The sequence below is a fragment of the Microtus ochrogaster genome, chromosome 7 (genome assembly GCF_000317375.1).
Source record: "Microtus ochrogaster isolate Prairie Vole_2 chromosome 7, MicOch1.0, whole genome shotgun sequence".
NCBI classification, from domain to species: Eukaryota; Metazoa; Chordata; class Mammalia; order Rodentia; family Cricetidae; genus Microtus; species Microtus ochrogaster.
In genome coordinates, this window is record NC_022014.1 from 59,929,720 (window position 1) to 59,949,182 (window position 19,463).

The 19,463-nt window shown below is 42.5% G+C and overlaps 1 protein-coding gene across 2 annotated transcripts in view; it reads right to left on the reverse strand.

Annotated features, from left to right (window-relative positions):
• Positions 1-788: 788 nt before the first annotated feature.
• Positions 789-19,463, reverse strand: part of Nol11 (nucleolar protein 11) — a 22,298-nt gene continuing 3,623 nt past the window's right edge. The window contains exons 4-18 of one of the 2 annotated variants that reach the window (XM_005350430.3): positions 18,404-18,552; positions 16,794-16,851; positions 16,027-16,171; positions 14,964-15,152; positions 13,762-13,838; positions 12,201-12,324; positions 11,784-11,869; positions 9,980-10,054; positions 9,443-9,624; positions 6,546-6,671; positions 6,146-6,337; positions 4,926-5,004; positions 4,333-4,425; positions 1,791-1,898; positions 789-1,398 (exon numbers count right to left, since the gene is read on the reverse strand). In XM_005350430.3, coding sequence (XP_005350487.1) covers positions 1,282-1,398; positions 1,791-1,898; positions 4,333-4,425; positions 4,926-5,004; positions 6,146-6,337; positions 6,546-6,671; positions 9,443-9,624; positions 9,980-10,054; positions 11,784-11,869; positions 12,201-12,324; positions 13,762-13,838; positions 14,964-15,152; positions 16,027-16,171; positions 16,794-16,851; positions 18,404-18,552 — 1,800 coding nt within the window. In that variant the 3' untranslated portion in view covers positions 789-1,281. Of the gene's footprint in view, positions 1,399-1,790; positions 1,899-4,332; positions 4,426-4,925; positions 5,005-6,145; positions 6,398-6,545; positions 6,672-9,442; positions 9,625-9,979; positions 10,055-11,783; positions 11,870-12,200; positions 12,325-13,761; positions 13,839-14,963; positions 15,153-16,026; positions 16,172-16,793; positions 16,852-18,403; positions 18,553-19,463 lie in introns of both variants that reach the window. The other variant, XM_005350429.2, reaches the window with a different exon arrangement.

Consider the following 19,463-nt stretch of genomic DNA (forward strand, 5'->3'; position numbering starts at 1 on the left):
GCCTGTCCTGGAACTAGCTCTTGTAGACCAGGCTGGTCTCGAACTCACAGAGATCCGCCTGCCTCTGCCTCCCGAGTACTGGGATTAAAGGCATGTGCCACCGTCGCCCAGCAGATTTTCTATTTTTTAAGAAAATTTATTTACTGGGGTGAGGGTTTGAGACAGGGTCTCACTATGTAGCTCTGGGTGTTCGGGAATTCACTCTGCAGATGAAGCTGACCTTGAACCCATAGAGAGCTTTTGTTCCTGAGTGCTGGGATTACAGTCGTGTGTGTGTGTGTGTGTGTGTGTGTGTGTGTGTGTGTGTGCATGCGTGCGTGTGTGTGTGTGCGTGCGTGTGTAGTGTAGGTCCTGGCGCTTGTGTGGAGGGCAGAGAACAACTCAGTGAGGCTGGCTCTCCCCTGCTTGACATGGACTCCAGGGACTGAATCTGGTCAAGAGGCCTGCACAGCTCGCACTCCTATTTACGCACCGAGCTCTCTCACTGGCTCCAGTACAACGGTTTTTTAGGAGACTATTTCATTATTTGGGAATGAGATCCTAGAAATCGATTTTTGTCATATCCTTGTCATACAGCTCATCTGAGACATGACACTGGAAGAGGGAATTTCCCAGCCTCGAGCAGGGAGAAGGCTGGCAGCAGGTGAAGGACGGAGAAATGGCAGGAGGCAGCAGGTACCAGGCTGGCTGGGGGTCCTAAGGGCTCCTCCATGTGGCATGGTCTCTGCAGCCAGATACAGATGAGCTGGAACGGTTCTGACGGAGAAATACACTCTCTCTGGGTCGACTCTTCAAAGATGTCTGTTTCTTTTATTAACAGAAAAACCATTCTCCAAATGTATGATAAGAAATTATAGACTTTTATCAATACACAAATAAGTTTACTTAAAATCAGATCAATCCCATACTTAAAAAACTTCTATAATCTCCTTCCAGGGATGTCTACAACCGAGAGTTGGTTTGTGGGAACCCTGTAGCAGTGATGTGATGGCCCGGAAGTCACACTTCTCTTTAGACACCGAGGGATGATGGATGCAACCAAAACTTTCTTCCCTGGATTCACATAAAGAATTCCATCAAGCCAGGCATGGTGGCGCAACCTTTAATCCCAGCACCAGACGCAGGTGGATCTCTGTGAGTTTGAGGCTAACCTGGTCTACATATCCAGTTCCAGGACCAGGCTACATGGTGAGATGCTGTCCCAGAAAAACCAAAACAAATAAAAAAATAAAAATTAAAAGAGAGAACTCCATGAAGTGTCCATGAAGGAGAATTGCTCTGTCAGAAGAGCTCCAACACTTCGATGGAGTACAGTCCTCTGCTGCTCTTGTCCTGACTCAACTTCTGCAGCTCCCGAAAGCTCACTTCAATCTTGTTGAGCTCGGAATAGACAGAAATCTGAAGAAGACAAAGACCCAGAGTAACTTTACCATCACTCTACATACGACATACTGCTAACGGCTTTCCCAGGAACGTTTTTGTTTTTTGGACTGGAATGAATCAATGGCCTTACATATGTATCATTCCCTCTATCACAAGCCGAGTCCCATCTTGACATAACCAAATATTAAAGGTAAGGTATACGCATTATAGTTATATTTAACTAGTTTTTTTAAAAAACAAACAAGGTATTACTTGAGACAAGGCACAAGACAGGCCCCTTGGAACTCAGGACAGGAGAAGAGAACTACTCTCTAACACAGCGTTCTGACCAACACACTGTGCTCCCACCCAAACACATCACCCCACTCAGAATAAAATTAACCGGAAAGAATTAAATAAACACAAACCTGAGATTTCACAAATTTGTAAAGATTAAGCAAGAGTCGTTTTGCTTCTGGTATCATTAAGATAACAGTAAAATTAGCATCTAGAAGTAGGCATATCCAATCCATAATCTGGAGATAAATACAAAAAGATTAGTCCATTAATTCAAATTCATCACAAATCTTTTTTTTCCTTTTGGTTTTTTGAGACAGGGTCTTTCTGTGTAACAGCCCTGGATATCCTGGACCTCTCTGTTGTAGACCCCACCGTCCTCCAGCTCGGAGATTAGATTTCCACCTCCCAAGTGGTGGGATTAAAGGAGTGTGCTACCACTGCCAGGCTTTGTTTCATTCATTCACTCAATCATTCATTATTTTATTTATTCGTTTACTTACTCATTTGTTTATTTTGAATACAGTGTTTGTTTGTTTATTATGCATACAGTGCTCTGCCTAGAACAGGGCACCAGATCTCATTTACAGATGGCTGTGAGCCACAATTAAAGTGCTGGGAATTGAACTCTAGATCTCTGGAAGAACAGCCAGTGCTTTTAACTGCTGAGCCATCTCTCCTGAAAGAGGATTTCACTATGTAGCCCAGGCTGTCCTGGAATTCACCATATAGATCAGAGATCTGCCTGCCTCCCAAAGGCGCTGGGAATAAAGGTTATGTACCACCACTACGGTTAGAAAAACAAATCCTCATGGAAGTCTGAACATTCAGTTTAGAGATGGAGTAACTTCTATGAAGCATAAATATTTTCTTCCCGCTTTTATACTTTGTGAGGAACATCAGTCAGTGAGAGGAAGCCAGATGAGATCTAATCCCGCAGGCAGCACTAGCCATCTTATGCAGGAGGCTGTGTTCTCTGTTGTGGTGTCTCCCATCTGTACTCAGAGCACCTCAGTGGTGGAAGAAGACGACTGATGTGAGTTCCAGGCCAGGCTGGGCTATGCCAAGACCTTCTCACAAAAGACAAAAACAACACAGCCAGGCAGTGGTGGCAGCCTAGAGCACAAAAATTAAAATTTGCCTAGAAAAATTATACTGATGGCACGTGAAGCATCATCCTCCCTGAAGGACTCGACTGTTGGCAATTCCCAGAGTTGGTGAGGGATGCCTATTTATCCAGTGGAAAGTAGCTCCTGATCTAGAAGACGCCCTCATGCATGCTCATGAAGGAGCACTAACCAGACTCAGTGGGTCACACACAGCCCCACTAAATAAACCATGTGAAGGGCACGTCTCAGGAATAAAGGGCCTCATCAGAATAGGGAGAGAGAGGTAACAGGGAGAAAGACTGAAGTCACTGCATACATAACACATGAACTGTCAAATAAGAAACAAAAAAAGACACTAAAACAGTAGCAAGGCAAACAACAGAAACTAACTCAATACACAAAGACATGTTTATAAACACCTCCCCGCAAACAGGCACTACAATAGAAAGATGGATAAAGAACCTAAGTAAATATCGTCTCACAAAAAAGAATAAAGAAAAACTACTTCCCCCCTCTATTGTCAAGAAACACAATACAATCCAGGGCAACACTGTTCCTATCTGATTAGCAAGGCTGAGAAGTTGGACAATAGCAGGTGTGGGCAGAGTGTGGGAACTACGGGGCAGTCCCAGCCACAACTCTTTGGGAAGGTAATCTGGCGTTCTGAAAACTGAAAACACATGCCTGCTTCCCTTAGTGTTTCTCTTGTGGGAATACACCTACAAGGAAAGCCATGAGAAGACTAACACCTAAAGCTTGTTTATGTTGCAGAACGTGCAAGCAATGCACCAAGGGGGGATGAGAAAAGAAGGATATACCAGGCCAAGATAAGTCTGCAACATAGCACTGAGACAAAGAATGAATTAACTTGCAGAATGTCACACACACTAAAGGTCTTGTGTCACAAAGACAAAAATCAAAGACAAAAAGAATGTGTCTAGAATCAGTATTTCTAGACACAAAAGATACTTTTCTGAGTTTTTGTTCGTTCGTTTTTTTGTGACAGGTTTTTTTCTGGCTGTGTTGGATCTCACTATATAATGCAGTTTGGCCTCAAATTCAGAGATCTGCCTGTCTCTGCCCCCCAAGTACTGGGATCAGAGGTGTGCACCACCAATGCCCAGTTCACAAGAGAAACTTTTAATGTTGGTTATCTCTAAGAGAGGTTGGAGGAGAGAGGTACAAAGTTTACCTTTTTTCCCCTTGCTTTTTGAGACAGGTTCTATGAGAACTCATTATGTAGACCAGACTAATCTTGAACGCCCAGAGACCCACCTACTCTGGCTTTTGAGTATTAGGATTAAAGGTATGTGCCACCACACCTGGTCCCAAAGTTTACTTTTGAAACCTTTTTGATACTGTAGAAACGTTCCCCTACAAAGATGACTTTGGGATTCTGTAATCTGTAATTATGAATCTAGAAATCCATCTATTGAACAGAGAAGCCCTCTGCAATCCAGTGATGTGCACAAGGGAGGAGGCGGCGTCTTCCCATCTTGGTTACAGAACTACACGGCTGACACTGTATGCCAAGGTTTCTGTACAAAGGCAAAAGTTATCTTACCTGGCTCAGTGTTGGAGGGCTTACTCCAGGAAGAGTCATGGTGGCATTGCCACTACACTTCAGATAGAGGAAATACAAATATTGGAGAAATAGCTGTGGGAGGGAAAACAGGAGCACAACTTACCAATCCGGTAGAAAACGTTCTTTACAAATAAACCCAGCAGATAGCAGAAAAAAGTTTACAATGCTGTTCAATTAAATTACGTATCAAACAAATGTGACAGGTTCTGGGGGACAGAATGAGTAAAATGGAGTCCCTGTCACCACTGAGAGTTAGGACAGGAGGGTAATGAGCTCAGACCAGTAAAAAACAGATCAGAAAAGAGAACTTTTCTCTTCTTTTTTTCAGTTATTTTAAGAGTCCTTTCAATGACAACCTAAGATGGTTTAAGCTTGTTTCCAGCAGGGCAGACCTTGGAGCAAGGTCTCTCACCCCCAATCACCCTGGTTTCTGGAGCAATTCTCATCACATGTGGGGCTCTCTCTTATGCATATGAAAGTATCCCACAGATTAGAATGGCCTACCAGTTGCTCAGAATTAGGCAGCACAATTTAGACCAGAAATAAAATGTACAGTCATGCAGAACACTCACCGTGATGTGCTTTGCGGGGATGTCCTTCAGGTGCGGCAGGAGGAAGGTCTCACTGTACGCTGAATGGAGAACTGCATTTCTACTCAGGACTAAAGGAAAACACTCAAGAAAGAAAAGGACTGCTACGAGTCGTCACTTCCTGGAGATCTAATCACCAATACTCTTCTTTTTTAATGATTTATTTTTATGTGCATGGTGTTCTGCCTGCATGTGTGTCTATGTGAGGGCTGTTTAACTTCCTGGAACTAGAGTTACAGTTGTGAGTTGCTATGTGGGTGCTGGGAATTGAACCCGGGTACCCTGGAGGAGCAGTCACTGCTCTTAACCACTGGGCCATCTCTCTAGCTAGTATTTTATCTTCTTCTTCTTCTTCTTTTTTTTTTTTTTTTTTTTTTTTTTTTTTTTTTTTTCGAGACACGGTTTCTCCGTAGCTTTTTGGTTCCTGTCCTGGAACTAGCTCTTGTAGACCAGTCTGGCCTCGAACTCACAGAGATCTGCCTGCCTCTGCCTCCCGAGTGCTGGGATTAAAGGCGTGCGCCACCACCGCCCGGCGTATTTTATCTTCTTAATTAAGAAAACAGAAGAAGGGCTGGAGAGATGGCTCAGAGGTTATGAGCATTGCCTCCTCTTCCAAAGGTCCTGAGTTCAATTCTCAGCAACCACATGGTGGCTCACCCATCTGTAATGGGGTTTGGTGCCTCTTCTGGCCTGCAGCATACACACAGACAGAGTATTGTATACATAACAAATAAATAAATATTTAAAAAAAAAAACAGAAGAAAAGCAAAAAAGAAAGAAAACAGGCAAGTGAAACATGGTGGCACGCACCTGCGATCTTGGCACTCCAGAAGGAGAGAAAGGAGGATGCCAAGGCTATGTGAGCCACACTGCAAAACAAAATTAAACCAAATTAAATGACAAAAGACCCCTCAAAGAAAACAGACCTCAATGGTGACGGAAGGTAGCTTGGAGGTAGAGTTTGACAAGTATGCATAAGACCATGGGAGTCATCCACTCCAACACACACACACGATTAATGGAGCAGGGGAGAGAGAGAAGAAAATGGGTTTAATAAATTAGTTGAAAGCAGCATCGAATTTAATCCATTTCAAGCAGACATTGAAAAAAGCCAGGGGAAAAAACTGAATCATGCCTTAGTTACTGTTTAGCATATAACTATATCCCTGACAGCAGAGCATCGGAACCACCTGGAAGGATACAGCAGAGCCGCTCGCTTTGGGGCCACAGGACATGAGGTCACGGGGAAAGAGACGGTCTCCTTTGCTTCATCTTCAGGCTTTTTATTTAACTGCTGACTGTCTTTACTGCAGCTACTGTCTTCGGGACTGAAGCCATTTTGAACAATTTCAGTTTGCTCTTCCATTTCCTTTTGCTCATCTTGTATGGTATCACTATAATCAAAAACTGACTCCATATTGATATTAATGTCTCGAAGACAGTCATCACCAATGCTACGATGTTAATTAAAAGCAAGAGGTTAATTCTTCTCATTATTTGAACCTCTGAAAGTTTATTTTCTAAGAATTCAACATTTTAGAAGTCAAATAAGTCACAGATTCCAATGATATCATGGGAATGAGACCACAGATTCTAACTTACCTCAAGAAAAGTTTTAAGCAAGCGCAGGTGGTCGACTCAGGGATGTCAGGGAACTGTTGCAGACACAGCTGTAACATCTGCACATCTGTGTGCTCTAGAGCAATCTCCATCAGGCCAGGGCACAAGCTGAGATCAAAAATAAGACAATTACTATAATTTAAAAAAATCATTAAAAAAATTAAAACTACAGTTCTAGGACAGTCACAGGCTACATAGAGAAACCCTGTCCTGAAAACCAAAATCCAACCAACCAAAACAACACACACACAACACACAACAAGACTAAACAAAAGAACAAAAATTATTTTAATTTTTTGTTTGCTTGTTTGTTTTTTGAGGGTTTCTCTGTGTAGCCCTGGCTGTCCTATAACTAGCTCTGTAGTCTAGGCTAGCTTCAAACTCACAGAAATCTATCTGCCTCGGCCTCCAAAATTCTGGGATTAAAGACGTGTGCCACGACCAACTGACTAAATAATTTTATTTATTTATTTATTTATTTATTTATTTATTTATTTATTTATTTATTTTTTCGAGACAGGGTTTCTCTGTGGCTTTGGAGCCTGTCCTGGAACTAGCTCTTGTAGACCAGGCTGGCCTCAAACTCCCAGAGATCCGCCTGCCTCTGCCTCCCAAGTGCTGGGATTAAAGGCGTGCGCCACCACCGCCCGGCTCTTAAATAATTTATTTTATGAGTGTTTTGCCTGCATGTAAGTCTGTGACCACAGCTGGGTGGCGGTGGTGGTGCTTGCCTTTAATCCCAGCACTTGGGAGGCAAAGACTGGTGGATCTCAGTGTATTTGAGACCAGCCTGGTCTACAAAAGCAAGTTCCAGGCCTGCCAAGACTGTTACACAGAGAAACCCTGTCTTGAACAACCAAAACAGTGTGACCACATGTATGACTGCTGTCTATAAAAGTCAGAAGAGGGTACTGGATCCAAGGTACAGGAGTTACAGATGGTCGAGCCACCAAGTGGGTGCTGGGAAAATAAACCCAGGTCCTTTTAAAGTAGAGGCTGGTCTCAAACTCATCCTCTCCCTGCCGTGACCCACCAAGTGTCTCACAGGCATACACCATCACCACTGTCTTAGTTTCCCCAGCTGCTGCGGGAACCTATGTGATTCTCAGGCTGCTGAAACTTTTTAAGGCTACAATGTGGAAGAGTTTGGTATCTGGGGTTCAAGAGACAGTTAAGTGCTGAAAGGAGCTCGAGAGGCCATTCAGGTGGGACCCTAAAAACAGCAAAGCTGAGAGAAGTGCAGACAGTGGAACAAGAGATGTTTGAGGAACTGGGCTATAGGCCATTTGTGTGGGAGTCTGACCAAGAATCTGGCTTCATTCTGTCTGCATCCTGAGAACATACATGAAGTTGAACTGAGCAATAGCAGACTAGTTTGTTTCATAGAGGAAATTTCAAAAGTGATCATTTAGTTTGCTACTGAGAAACAACTTAAAACTATTAAAGAGATCAACACTCTTAACAAGAAACCTTTTGTGCTATACTGGACAATAGGAAAGCTGTCAAGGGCAAAACTCCATCCCTCAGAAGATCTATCTAGTGAATATATACAGGTTCATTTAAAGAAAGTCTAAGAGGAGTCCTTGCTCCTCGAACGCAACTGCCTAGCAAAATGTTTCCAAGGAGCCAGCAAAAAGAAGCTGATGTAGCTGTGATTCAAGCCACACCTTGAGCTTATAGCAAAGTCAGCAGTATTAATATACAATAATGGCTTTGAGGGTAAAGATGTGAAAACTGAGACCAGGCAATGTGTGACAGGATTGGAGTCCCTGTAAAGAGGATCCACACACCCACCGTGGGAAGCTGTGAAAGTCCAGTCTATGTGGTGCAGCTGACTTCATTACGACAGGACTAAAGGCAATGAAGATGACTACCACACCTCAGTGGCAATCTCTCTGGTTGTATATGTGCGTGCAGTGTGAATTCATACACGTTCACTTATGAGTGTGTATCATGTAAGTGTATGCTTGTGTCTGTGGAGGCCCTAGAGTAATGCTGAGTGGCTTCCTCCATCACTCTTCGCCCAACAAGCAGGGTCTCCCACTGAAGGTAGAGTCGGAAGTTTTGACTAGTCTTATCTTCAACTCTCAAGCACTGGGATTTATGTGGGCTGCCATATCCCACCATACCTTTTTGGTTTTTCAAGACAGGGTTTCTCTATATAACAGTCCTAGCTGTCCTGAAACTGGCCTGTAGTAATCAGAGCGGTGGGCTGTGTCCCGCCACCCAGTTAGCTTTACCCGAGATAATTACACGGACACTGTATTCATTTAAACACTGCTTGGCTCTTTAGCTTTAGCCCTTTTCTCGGCTAACTCTCGCTCCTGGACTAACCCATTTCCAATCATGTGTGTCGCACCCCAAGGTGCGCTTACCAGGAAGATTCTAGCCTACGTCCATCCTGGGTCGGAGCTTCATCGCGTGTGCCTCAGAGAGCAGAGCTCTCGCCTCTGCCCGCGAGAGTGGAGCATCGTGTCTCTCTGATGCGTCTGCCCCTGAGAGGAGAGCTGTCGAGTCTCTGAGCTTACTTCCTCTTCCTCCCAGCGTCTGCTCCTCCCACCTATGTTCTAACCTATCAGGTCAAGCAGCTTCTTTATTTAATCAACCAATGACCTTCCTCCATCACTGGCCCTTATAGACCAGGCTGGCCTCAAACTCAGAGATGCCTCCTCTGCCTCCTGAGTGCTGGGATTAAAGGCGTGCGCCACCACTGCCCAGCCCCCACTATACTTTTATGTGGGTTCTAGGAGGTCGAATTCCAGTCCTCACATTTTACTCAGTGAGCCACCTCCTTGGGAACTACTTTCACATAAAAATGTCACAAGTACAAAGAACAAGTTCAAAAGAATGCCGAATATGAGGTGGGGACACACACATACCTGTAGGAAAGCACACGCGTTTGGATGAGCTGCACCAGACAGTTCCGGGGGTAAAACGATGGCTCTGTTTTACACCTTTCCAGAAGTCCTGCTACTATATCTCCAATTACAGTATGAAAGTCAGGTGTTGATTTAGCCAAAAATTTACGTAGTTCGACTTCAATATGTTTTTCTGAACCTTTCTGAAAGGGCAAAATTAAAGAATTTAGTCTGATACATTACGAAATGTCACTCTGAACTTAAAAAACAAACAAACAAACAAAAAAAACCCAAAAAAGCAAAAAACAAAACTTGCCAGCACAACATTCTTTCAAAATATGAATATCCATGCAATCCACTGAAACAAGGTGACTTGTTTTACAACACACACACACACAGTATGGGAAGTCCTGTATATGTGTTGCTTTTATTGGTTAATGAATAAAGAAGCTGCTTGGGCCTGTGATAGGACAGAGTAGAGCAGGCCTGTGAAACAAGTGCCTTTACCACTGAGCCATCTCAGCAGCCTGACTTCTAATTTTCTTTTTTTAAATTTACCTTTATTATTGATAAAAGCTGTTTGGCTCCTGGAACTTCTGGCTGTAAATTTATTTCAATATTTTTTTTCCTTAGCTGTAAGAAAATAAATCCATTTTAGGCTTTCAAAAAAATGTAAAAGACACATAAAAAATTTAGAGGACTATACAACAAATTAGTATACTTGTTATGATCATACACTTCAAAATACTTATGTTAAGGATTTATTCTAAAAGAAATTTTAGTTAGCTTTAATTTTTTGACATGAGTCTCTCTATATAGTCCTGGCTGTCCTGAAACTCACCATGTAGACAAGGCTGGCCTCAAACTCAAAGACATCAACCCGTCTCTGCCTCCTGTGTGCTGGAATTAAATTTATGAGACACCATGCCCAGCTATTTCTATTTTTTTGTGCATGGGTGTTTTGGCTGCATGTATGCAAGCGTACCATGCAAATGCCTGGTACCCATGGAGGCCAGAAGAGGAAGTTAGATCCCCTGTACTGGAGTTATAGATGGCTTTGAGCTACCACATGAATGCTGGGAACAAACCTTGGTCTTTTATTTTAAGAGCAGGCAGAACTCTTAACTACCGAGTCACCTCTGCAGCTCCAAGACTTTCCTTTTCAGTGTATGTCAGCATGTGCTTCAGTGTATGTGTATGTAAACGGAGGTGCCTGAGTTAGCTACAAAAAGTCACTGGGTCTCCTGGAGCTGGGGTTAAAGGCAGCTGTGAGCTGTCTTTTATGAGTGCTGGGACCCAAACTTAAGTCCTTTGCAAGAGCTACAAGCATTCTTTACTACTGAACCATCTCTCTGCCCCAACCACATACTAAAAAAAATGCTTAATGATAAATAAAATGCTTTTATTACAACTTTGAAATGAGATAAAGACTTTTTTTTAAATTTTAGGTGGGTCTGCAACTCATTATGAAGCCCAGACTATCCTCAAACTTCTAATCCTCCCTACTTGGCCTCCTAAGTATTGAAATCAGAGGCACAAGCCACCACACTCAGCTTTGATAAACCTCTCTACTCAGAAGGGCATTACTACTAATTGAAAACTGGCCTAGTTTCCTACCTGGGACTTAGTTTATTAACACACATATCTTTAAATAGTAACACACACTGGAGCTGGAGAGATAGCTCAGTATAACCACTGAGAACATTTCTGCACTTGCAGAGGACCTGAGTTTGGTTCTCAGCACCCACATGGAGTTCAACACCATCTGTAACTCCAGTTCTAGGGAATCTGACTCTCTCATCCTTGGCTGGTTCCTGCATGTATCTAAAGCACATATATATGTGGGCACATAAACATAAATACATAATTAAAAACAATTAGCTGAGTGGTGGTGGTGCATGCTGTTAATCTTAGCACTCAGGAGACAGAGGCAGGTGGATCTCTGTGAGTTCAAGGCCAACCTGGTCTACAGAGTGAGTTCTAGAACATCCAGGGCTATACATAGAAACCCTGTCTTGAAAAAACAAAACCGAATCAAAACAAAAAACACTAACTAAATCTAATTAACAGCTAGATTTACAAGTATTAGATAAAGGTTTTAAATTCTGTTGAAGCTTTCTGCCAGCACTTGGGAGTCAGAGGCAGATGGATCTCTGTGAGTTCGAGCCTGGTCTACAAGAGCTAGTTCCAGGACAGGTTCCAAAGCTACAGAGAAATCCTGTCTCGAAAAAAAACCAAAAACAAACAAAACAAAACAAAACAAAAAAAGAGGTAAACAAACATGAAGGGTTAAGGCAGTGCCAGCTCTTCCTGTTTAATTTTACAATGCCACCAACATTACTCAGCCAACTACTGAACTTACAGTTTTTGACTGCTCTGTACTGTAGGACTCAGGTTCATATCCTGAACACGTTACCCAGTTTACAAAATGGGGCATGGAATGACTGTCTGCAGAAAGACAAAACATAAATTATTGGACTATTCTGACTTAACACCATCAAATTAAAGGACAACAACAAAAGAAAACAATTTAAATTTATACACAATTTAAGATAGGCTTCAAACTAGGCAGTAGTGTGCATACCTTTAATCTCAGCATTTGGGAGGCAGAGGCAGGTGGTTCTTTGTGAGTCTGAGGTCAGCCTGGTCAACACAGTGAATTCCAGGTAGGCCAGAGATACACAGAGGAACCCTGTCTAGAAAAACCCAAAGAAAAGAAAAAAGAAACCAGGAACTAATAAATTTTCTGTGTCAATAAAAAGAGTAGAGAGGTTCCAACCTGACTCTTGAGTATGCTTGAGCTTTCCGAGAGCGCCTGCCAGAGAGGACACTTCACACTTGTATGGAATCACAGTTAGACATTTTCCGTGCAACATAAATAATGCTTCCCCGTGATACCAGAGCTGAAAAAAAAAGTTTTATAAAGTCAGCACGCGCGCGCGCGCGCACACACACACACACACACACACACACACACACACACACACACACACACACACATATATCCATCCATCCATCCATCCATCCCCCGGAGATCTGACTCAACCTTATTTTACTAGCACGTATTCACTGTACCAAATGATGGGTTTCATTATATTTCACATACACTCAAAATCACTTGCCCTGGACCCTTGTTTACTGTCTCATCCGCTCTCCTGCTCCCCAATCTCTCTCTTCTTTCCATCGTCTCTGCTAAATTCTCATGTCTTATACGCAGCTAAGTCAAAATTCAGCCATGAGAGAAAATTCTGATTTTTAAAAACCTTCCATCTACTTTCCCTACAAATGACATGTCATTCTTCTCTATGAACCAAGTTCCACAATGTAATATACAGCACCGTCTTCATCCAGTCACTGTGGACTCATGCGCTGACTTTTTGTTGTTTTGAGACAGCATTTCTTTGTGCATCCCTGGCTGTCCTGGAACTCACTCTGTATGTAGGCCCAGGCTGGCCTCAAACTCACACAGATTCTCCTGTCTCTGCCTCCTGAGTGCTGGGATTAAGTGTCTCTGCTTCCTGAATGCTGGGATTAAAAGTGTGCACCACCACTGTCCTGCAAAATTTTAATTCTTTACGTAGTTCCATGGTAACATTTAAAGGTCAATTTATTAGGAATAGCAATACCTTAGGTTATAGTTTAATACACAAAAATAAAAAGCAAAAATGAAAGCAGAGCTAAAAACCAAACTGTTCTCCTCTGACCTAAAATTAGGTATAATTTAGTGCTTTGAAATTCCAGTAACGGTGGCACATGCCTTTAATCCCAGCCTTTGGGAGGCAGAGGCAGTCGGATTTCAGAGTTCAAGGCCAGGCCAGCCTGGTCTACAGGGCAAGTTCCAGCAGTCCTACAGAGAAACCTCCAAAAAGCCAACAAACCAACAAAACCAAAACAAATGAAAGTCATAAGTATATAGAAAATGTTGAAACAAAACCTCAACCAAATGTAATTTCTTAAGTAAAAAAATAAATTATAAGTCAGGTGGTGGTGGTGCACATCTTTAATTCCAGCACTTGGCAGGCAGACAGGCAGCTTTCTATGAGTTGGAGGCCAGCCTGGTCTACAAAGTGAGTTATGGGATAGCCAGGTCTGTTACACAGAAAAACTGTGTCTTGAAAAACCAAAAAGTAATTCTTGTTTTCCTCAGAAGATACTCAATAAAAATCCAAATAATTAACAGCATGATGGCAATATATAACTCCAGCTCTTAGGAGGCCAAGACAGGAGGACTGTAACTCTGAGGCCACTCTGGGCTACAGAGTAACCCACACCCAAACCTGAACAAAACAACAAAATCAAAACCAAAATCAACCAAGAAAAAATAAAAATATCAAACTTACTTGCCCACTGGTTCCTTGTGGCAGCTCTTTTGATGTCTGTAATGTTTGAAACTTTATGTTCCATATGGAGAGGCATTCTATAATGTAAGATACAAAAGTTCAGAAACACATGATATTATGGCGTGAAGGACAGAGGCAGAGGTGCATACACAAGTTTGCTTCATGTATAAAAGTGAGTGACTGCCACAGGAATTCAAGCAAGTGAGGCACAGGGTAGGTAGAAAGAAGAGCGGAAGAGCCCTAGAAGGTCACAATAGCAGATCTCAGTCTGTAATTAAAACAACATTCAAAGAAAGAATTCCACCAATTACAAATCAGCACCAAACTCTCAGACCAGAGAAGAAATGTGTCCTCGCCCTCTATTAAGTCAGTATTACCCTGGGAATAAAGGCAAAGCTCACACACACATGCAGAGATGCAGTAATAAAAAACTTAGCAGAGCTGAAGGGATAAAAGTGACATATAGAGCCAGGCGGTGGTGGCGCACGCCTTTAATCCCAGCACTCAGGAGGCAGAGGCAGGCGGATCTCTGTGAGCTCGAGGCCAACCTGGTCTACAAGAGCTAGTTCCAGGACAGGCTCCAAAAGCAACAGAGAAACCCTGTCTCGAAAAACAAAACAAAAAAGAATGACGTAGCCGGGCGGTGGTGGCGCACGCCTTTAATCCCAGCACTCGGGAGGCAGAGGCAGGTGGATCTCTGTGAGTTCGAGACCAGCCTGGTCTACAGAGCTAGTTCCAGGACAGGCTCCAAAGCCACAGAGAAACCCTGTCTTGAAAAACCAAAAAAAAAAACAAAAAAACAAAAAAAACAAAAAAACAAAACAAAAAAAAGAATGCCATATAGAACCAGCTGTGTTTCTACAGCCTAGAAAGGAAAATTGGAAAGGAAATAATCATTTTATTAGCATCTAAAGGAATAATTTAACCAAGGAAGGAATGACTGAAGGTATAGTATAAATTATGAAATTCTGCTAGCAAAAATTAAGGAGTTCATGAACTGAAAGATGGCATTGGGCACAGTGGCACACAACCACAATTCCAGCACTTGGGAAGCTGGAATAGGAGGATCCTGAGATCAAGGCCAGCCTGGGCTGCATAGAAAGATTCTACTGAAAAAAAAAAAAAAAAAAAAAAAAAAAAAGAAAGATGATGGAGACTGGAGGCTAAAAGCTAAGTTTGGATTCTTAGGTGACTTCAGTTACCTTTAGAAGCTGGAAGCGGAGGTCCCAGGACTGCTACGTGGTCTTGATCCAGGATGGTGATGGTAGTACCATTTCGAGCACCACCAGACACAACTGCCTTGAGCATCAATGCTCTACCTAACCTCTGATTGTTTTCGGCATCGTTTGAATATAATGGTATCAAGGTTTCATATGCACACCCATCGGAGCCTGTTGGAAAGCAAGTATTTATTGTTTAGTAATGGAGAAAGGACAGTTTGTATCTACTGTAGTTAAATTATTAGGGTGTTTATAAGACTACAAATTATAAATAACTCAGAACTTCCAACAATCATATCACGCTATGCTTTCTCTCAACAAATTTATTAAATTTTTTGTGAGTGGGGTCAGTAAAATGGTTTGCAATATAAAGGCACTTGCCACTAAACCTGACAACCTGAGTGGGACGGAGCCCTATGATGGAAGCGAACTGTCTTCAAGTAGTTCTCTGACTCAAAATGGGAGTCGAGGACCATGCATACAAGAACACACATTACATCATGCTGAATCATGTGCATGGGTGGGGGGAAACACGCTGGAGTGTAATTCAACTGGTCAGAATGTTTGCCTAACATGTACAAGGCCTTGAGTTCAATACCTGGCAGCATAGAAACATGGTTACACACCTCTGCAATCCCAACACCTGGACGCCAGAGGCAGGAGGATCACAGGGACCAGCCTTAGCTACATGTGACCTTTCTTTCTATAGGTATTGTATTATTTGTTGTTGTCCATGGTAAACCTAACAAAGTCATATGAAATGGCAGAAGAATCTGTAATGTACACAACCCTCTCACAGCCTTCCATGACTACCTCTGTTATTAAAGAAAACTTACGGGGCTGGAGAGCTGGCTCAGAGGTTAAGAGCAGTGCCTGCTCTTCCAAAGGTCCTGAGTTCAATTCCCGGCAACCACATGGTGGCTCACAACCATCTGTAATGAGGTCTGGTGCCCTCTTCTGGCCAGCAGGCATACACACAGACAGAACATTGTATACATAATAAATAAATAAATAATAATAATAATAAAAAAAAAAGAAAACTTACTCAACGACACCAGGGAGATGAATTTCCCATCCACACGTGCAGTAAAATTTTGTTTAATAAATTTTTCTTCTTTTCCAAGTAAGAGTGTGTATTTGCTTAAGCCATGTGATTTGCACAATTGTACGTAAGCAAAATAATTCCCATGCTGCAAGAAAAAAGTTGTTTTGTAAATATTCCCAGTCCAACTAACTACAGTTAAATGTCAAAATGACAAGTTATTGCTCCATTCTAATTACTTCAATAAATACTTAAAAGCTTCTTGCCCAGGCTGGGTGTGGTGGTATGAACCTGTAATCCCAGCACTTGGGAGGCAAAGACAAGAAAAATGCAATAAAGTCCAGGCTAGCTTGGTCTACACAGTGAGTTCCCGGCTATTGAAGACTGCAGAGATGCTATGCTTGGTAAGCAATAGCTGTACCATTGAGCTATATATGCACCCCTTGTCCTTTGAGACAGTGTCTCACTATGTAACCCATGCTAACCTCAAACTCTTCATCCTCCTGCATCAAGTTCCAGAGTTCTGGGATTACAGGCAGGCACCACCACTACCCAGCTTCATTCACATGGGGCTTTTATACCATAAAGTTAATGGAATTAATTTGCTAAAAAATGTTGGTTTAATCAGGGATACAGATAGTTGTAACTAGCACTTTTATGGTCACAAAAGAAATAACCTTCTAAAATAGTAAAATTGCACTTTAGTTTGGAAAATAACACAGGTGACTTTAAAAATGTAACAAAGACCAGAAATTAAAGATGCCACTTACTTTTTCAGTAATAAAAATTAAGACAGGTTGCTTAAATACCATGAAAAACTCTGACCACCTTTTAAAAAGAAAGAAAAATTAGAAAACACAAAATCAGTTGAGAAATGTTATTTACCAGTTAAACTTAAATAACTATTATGGTGTTTTTGGAGCCAGGACAACAGAGAACCCCTACTTTAGTAGTTAAGAGTTGTCACTTGTCAAATGCAGTTCTGGAGATAATGGATGTTGTTACACTTCCCAGACAATTATGAAAACCGAGTCCTCCATCCCGCTTTCGTCAGAATTACTTTGGGCACTAGTATTCTTAGGATAACATTGGAATCTTACCTGCCTTTTGCAAGCAACAGAGAATAAGCCACAGGGAAGCTAAAAGACCCATGACCAGAACAGCATTGCCAGCTTGTGTCAAAGTGGTGACTTGAACCCAAAGGTCACCCACTCCTGAACAGCTGCTCACACCTTAGAGGAATGCACGGGTCCACTTGCTCACTTGCTCAGCACCGTCTTGGCTTTCAGGAATTTAGCTTCTATCAGGTAGATCCACAGGTTAAATGAACAGGGAATGTGACGGAGTGATGAGCAAGGGTGAGGTGGGGAGTCCAGGACTGTCTGACCACCACACAAAAGAGCTACTTATTCACCATCAGTCCAGAGCCTATGCAAGCAGAGGCCTGCAAGCACCACCATCACCTCTTGCTACCAAGGAATGGTCTCTTCAGGCGAAAGGGCCGTGACTCAGCAGCTGGGCAATATGACAGAACCAAAGAGCTTGTTCTTTTGGTTTTATCCATTTAATGTGGAAATAGCTGACCATCCAGGTCTCTGACATTTGATGGGATTATGGTTGGTTCCACATCATCTATGACCTCACAGGTTCACAGGCTCTTGGAGCCTTTGCTGATTTTCTCCTAAATGTTGTTTTTGCTTTGTTTTACTTTTTCTTTATTTCTTTTTGAGACAGGGTATCTCTGTGTAACAACAGTCCTGGCTGTCCTGGAACTTGCTTTGTAGACCAGGCTGGCCTCAAACTCAGAGATCTACTTGCCTCTGCTTCCTGAGTGCTGAAATTAAAGGCCTGTGTCACCACTGCCCAGTTTCTTTTCTTTTTTTAAATATTTATTTATTATGTATGCTGTGTTCTGCCTGCATATCAGAAGAGGGTACTAAATCTCGTTAAAGAAGGTTGTGAGTCACCATGTAAGGTTGCTGCGAATTGAACTCAGGACTTCTCGAAGTGCAGTCTGTGCTCTTAACCTCTGAGCCCTGCTTTGTTTTGTTTTTAAAGCAAGGGTTTCACTATGTAGCTGCTGCTGCCCTAGAGCCTTTTATGCAGACCAGCCTGGCCTCAAACTCAGAGCTCTGATTGCCCTTTTCTCCCTAGGACCATGCCCAACAGTAAGTGGGACTTACTTAGGATAGTTTTGTCTTGGTTTTCCAGGGACTAATGCTAGCTTCAGATATGCTAGGCAGGGATACATCACTGAATTATATCACAGCTTTTTATGTTTCTAAGCAAAACCACATTTAAACATAGTAAAGAATGCAGTGAAGCAATGCAGAGCCCGTTCTCTACTGGTGGAAATTCATACACAAGCTCTGGAACTTACCTGATCACCTCCTCATCAGGAATGACAGCTTCAATGTTCTGCTGAGGCTCTGCAAGCAAGGCCTCTAGCCCACGAACAGCACCTCTTCGGAACAGCACCAGTGGTTCTGTCCTCTGTACTGAGTGGATCCTATGGACCTCGGCCGACAGCTGGAAAGAGTGTTTGAGTATTTAGAAAGCGTCTAGCCATGTCGTCCGGGCTGACCTTGGACTCCTGATTGTAGCCTCTCAAGTGACATTATATGACATTACCAGCATGTGCCATCACACCTGACCTAAAAGACGTCTTAAGAGACTTATTTATGGAGGGCACACCTTTAATTCCAGCACCTGTGAGGCAGAGGCAAGGCCAGTCTTACATAGTTAAGGGGGGGGGGCGAGACGGGGACACGGGACACTATAGACATAGGTAGAGACAGACTGACACGTACACCAATCTGGCCTCAAACTCAGATCCACCTGCCTTTGCACCATGAGTTATGGATTAAAGGTGTGTGCCACCACTGCCCAGCAAGATTTATTATCTTTAACAGTTTACCACCACCCCGTGTCTGTCCCACTTTTAATACTGTAAATTGAACCTAGGCCTTGGATAGGCTAGGTAAGTATTACACCACTGAGCTAACCCCCAGCCCCACAGCAGTGAAAAGACAAATCAAAAAATCATCTGTTGAGATGATAGGTAAGACTCTGGCTGCCAAGCCTAACAAAGGGTGAGAGAGATAGCTAACCTCTTCACATTGTTAGGAAATGACACAGAAGTTTCAAGAGTCTATGTGACAACACTGCTGGACTTGAATTGGTTTCACTCAGAGTTCTAAAACTTATCAGTTACATATAACTAACTTTTAGTTTATGTTCATTGGCATTTTGCCTGCATGTATGTCTGTGTGAGGATGTCAGAAGCCCTGAAACTAGTATTACAGACAGCTGTGAGTTGCCATGTAAGTGCTGGAATTTTTTTAAAAAATATTTATTTATTTATTTAGTATACAATATTCTGTCTGTCTGCATGTATGCTGGCGTGAGGATGTCAGAAGCCCTGAAACTAGTATTACAGA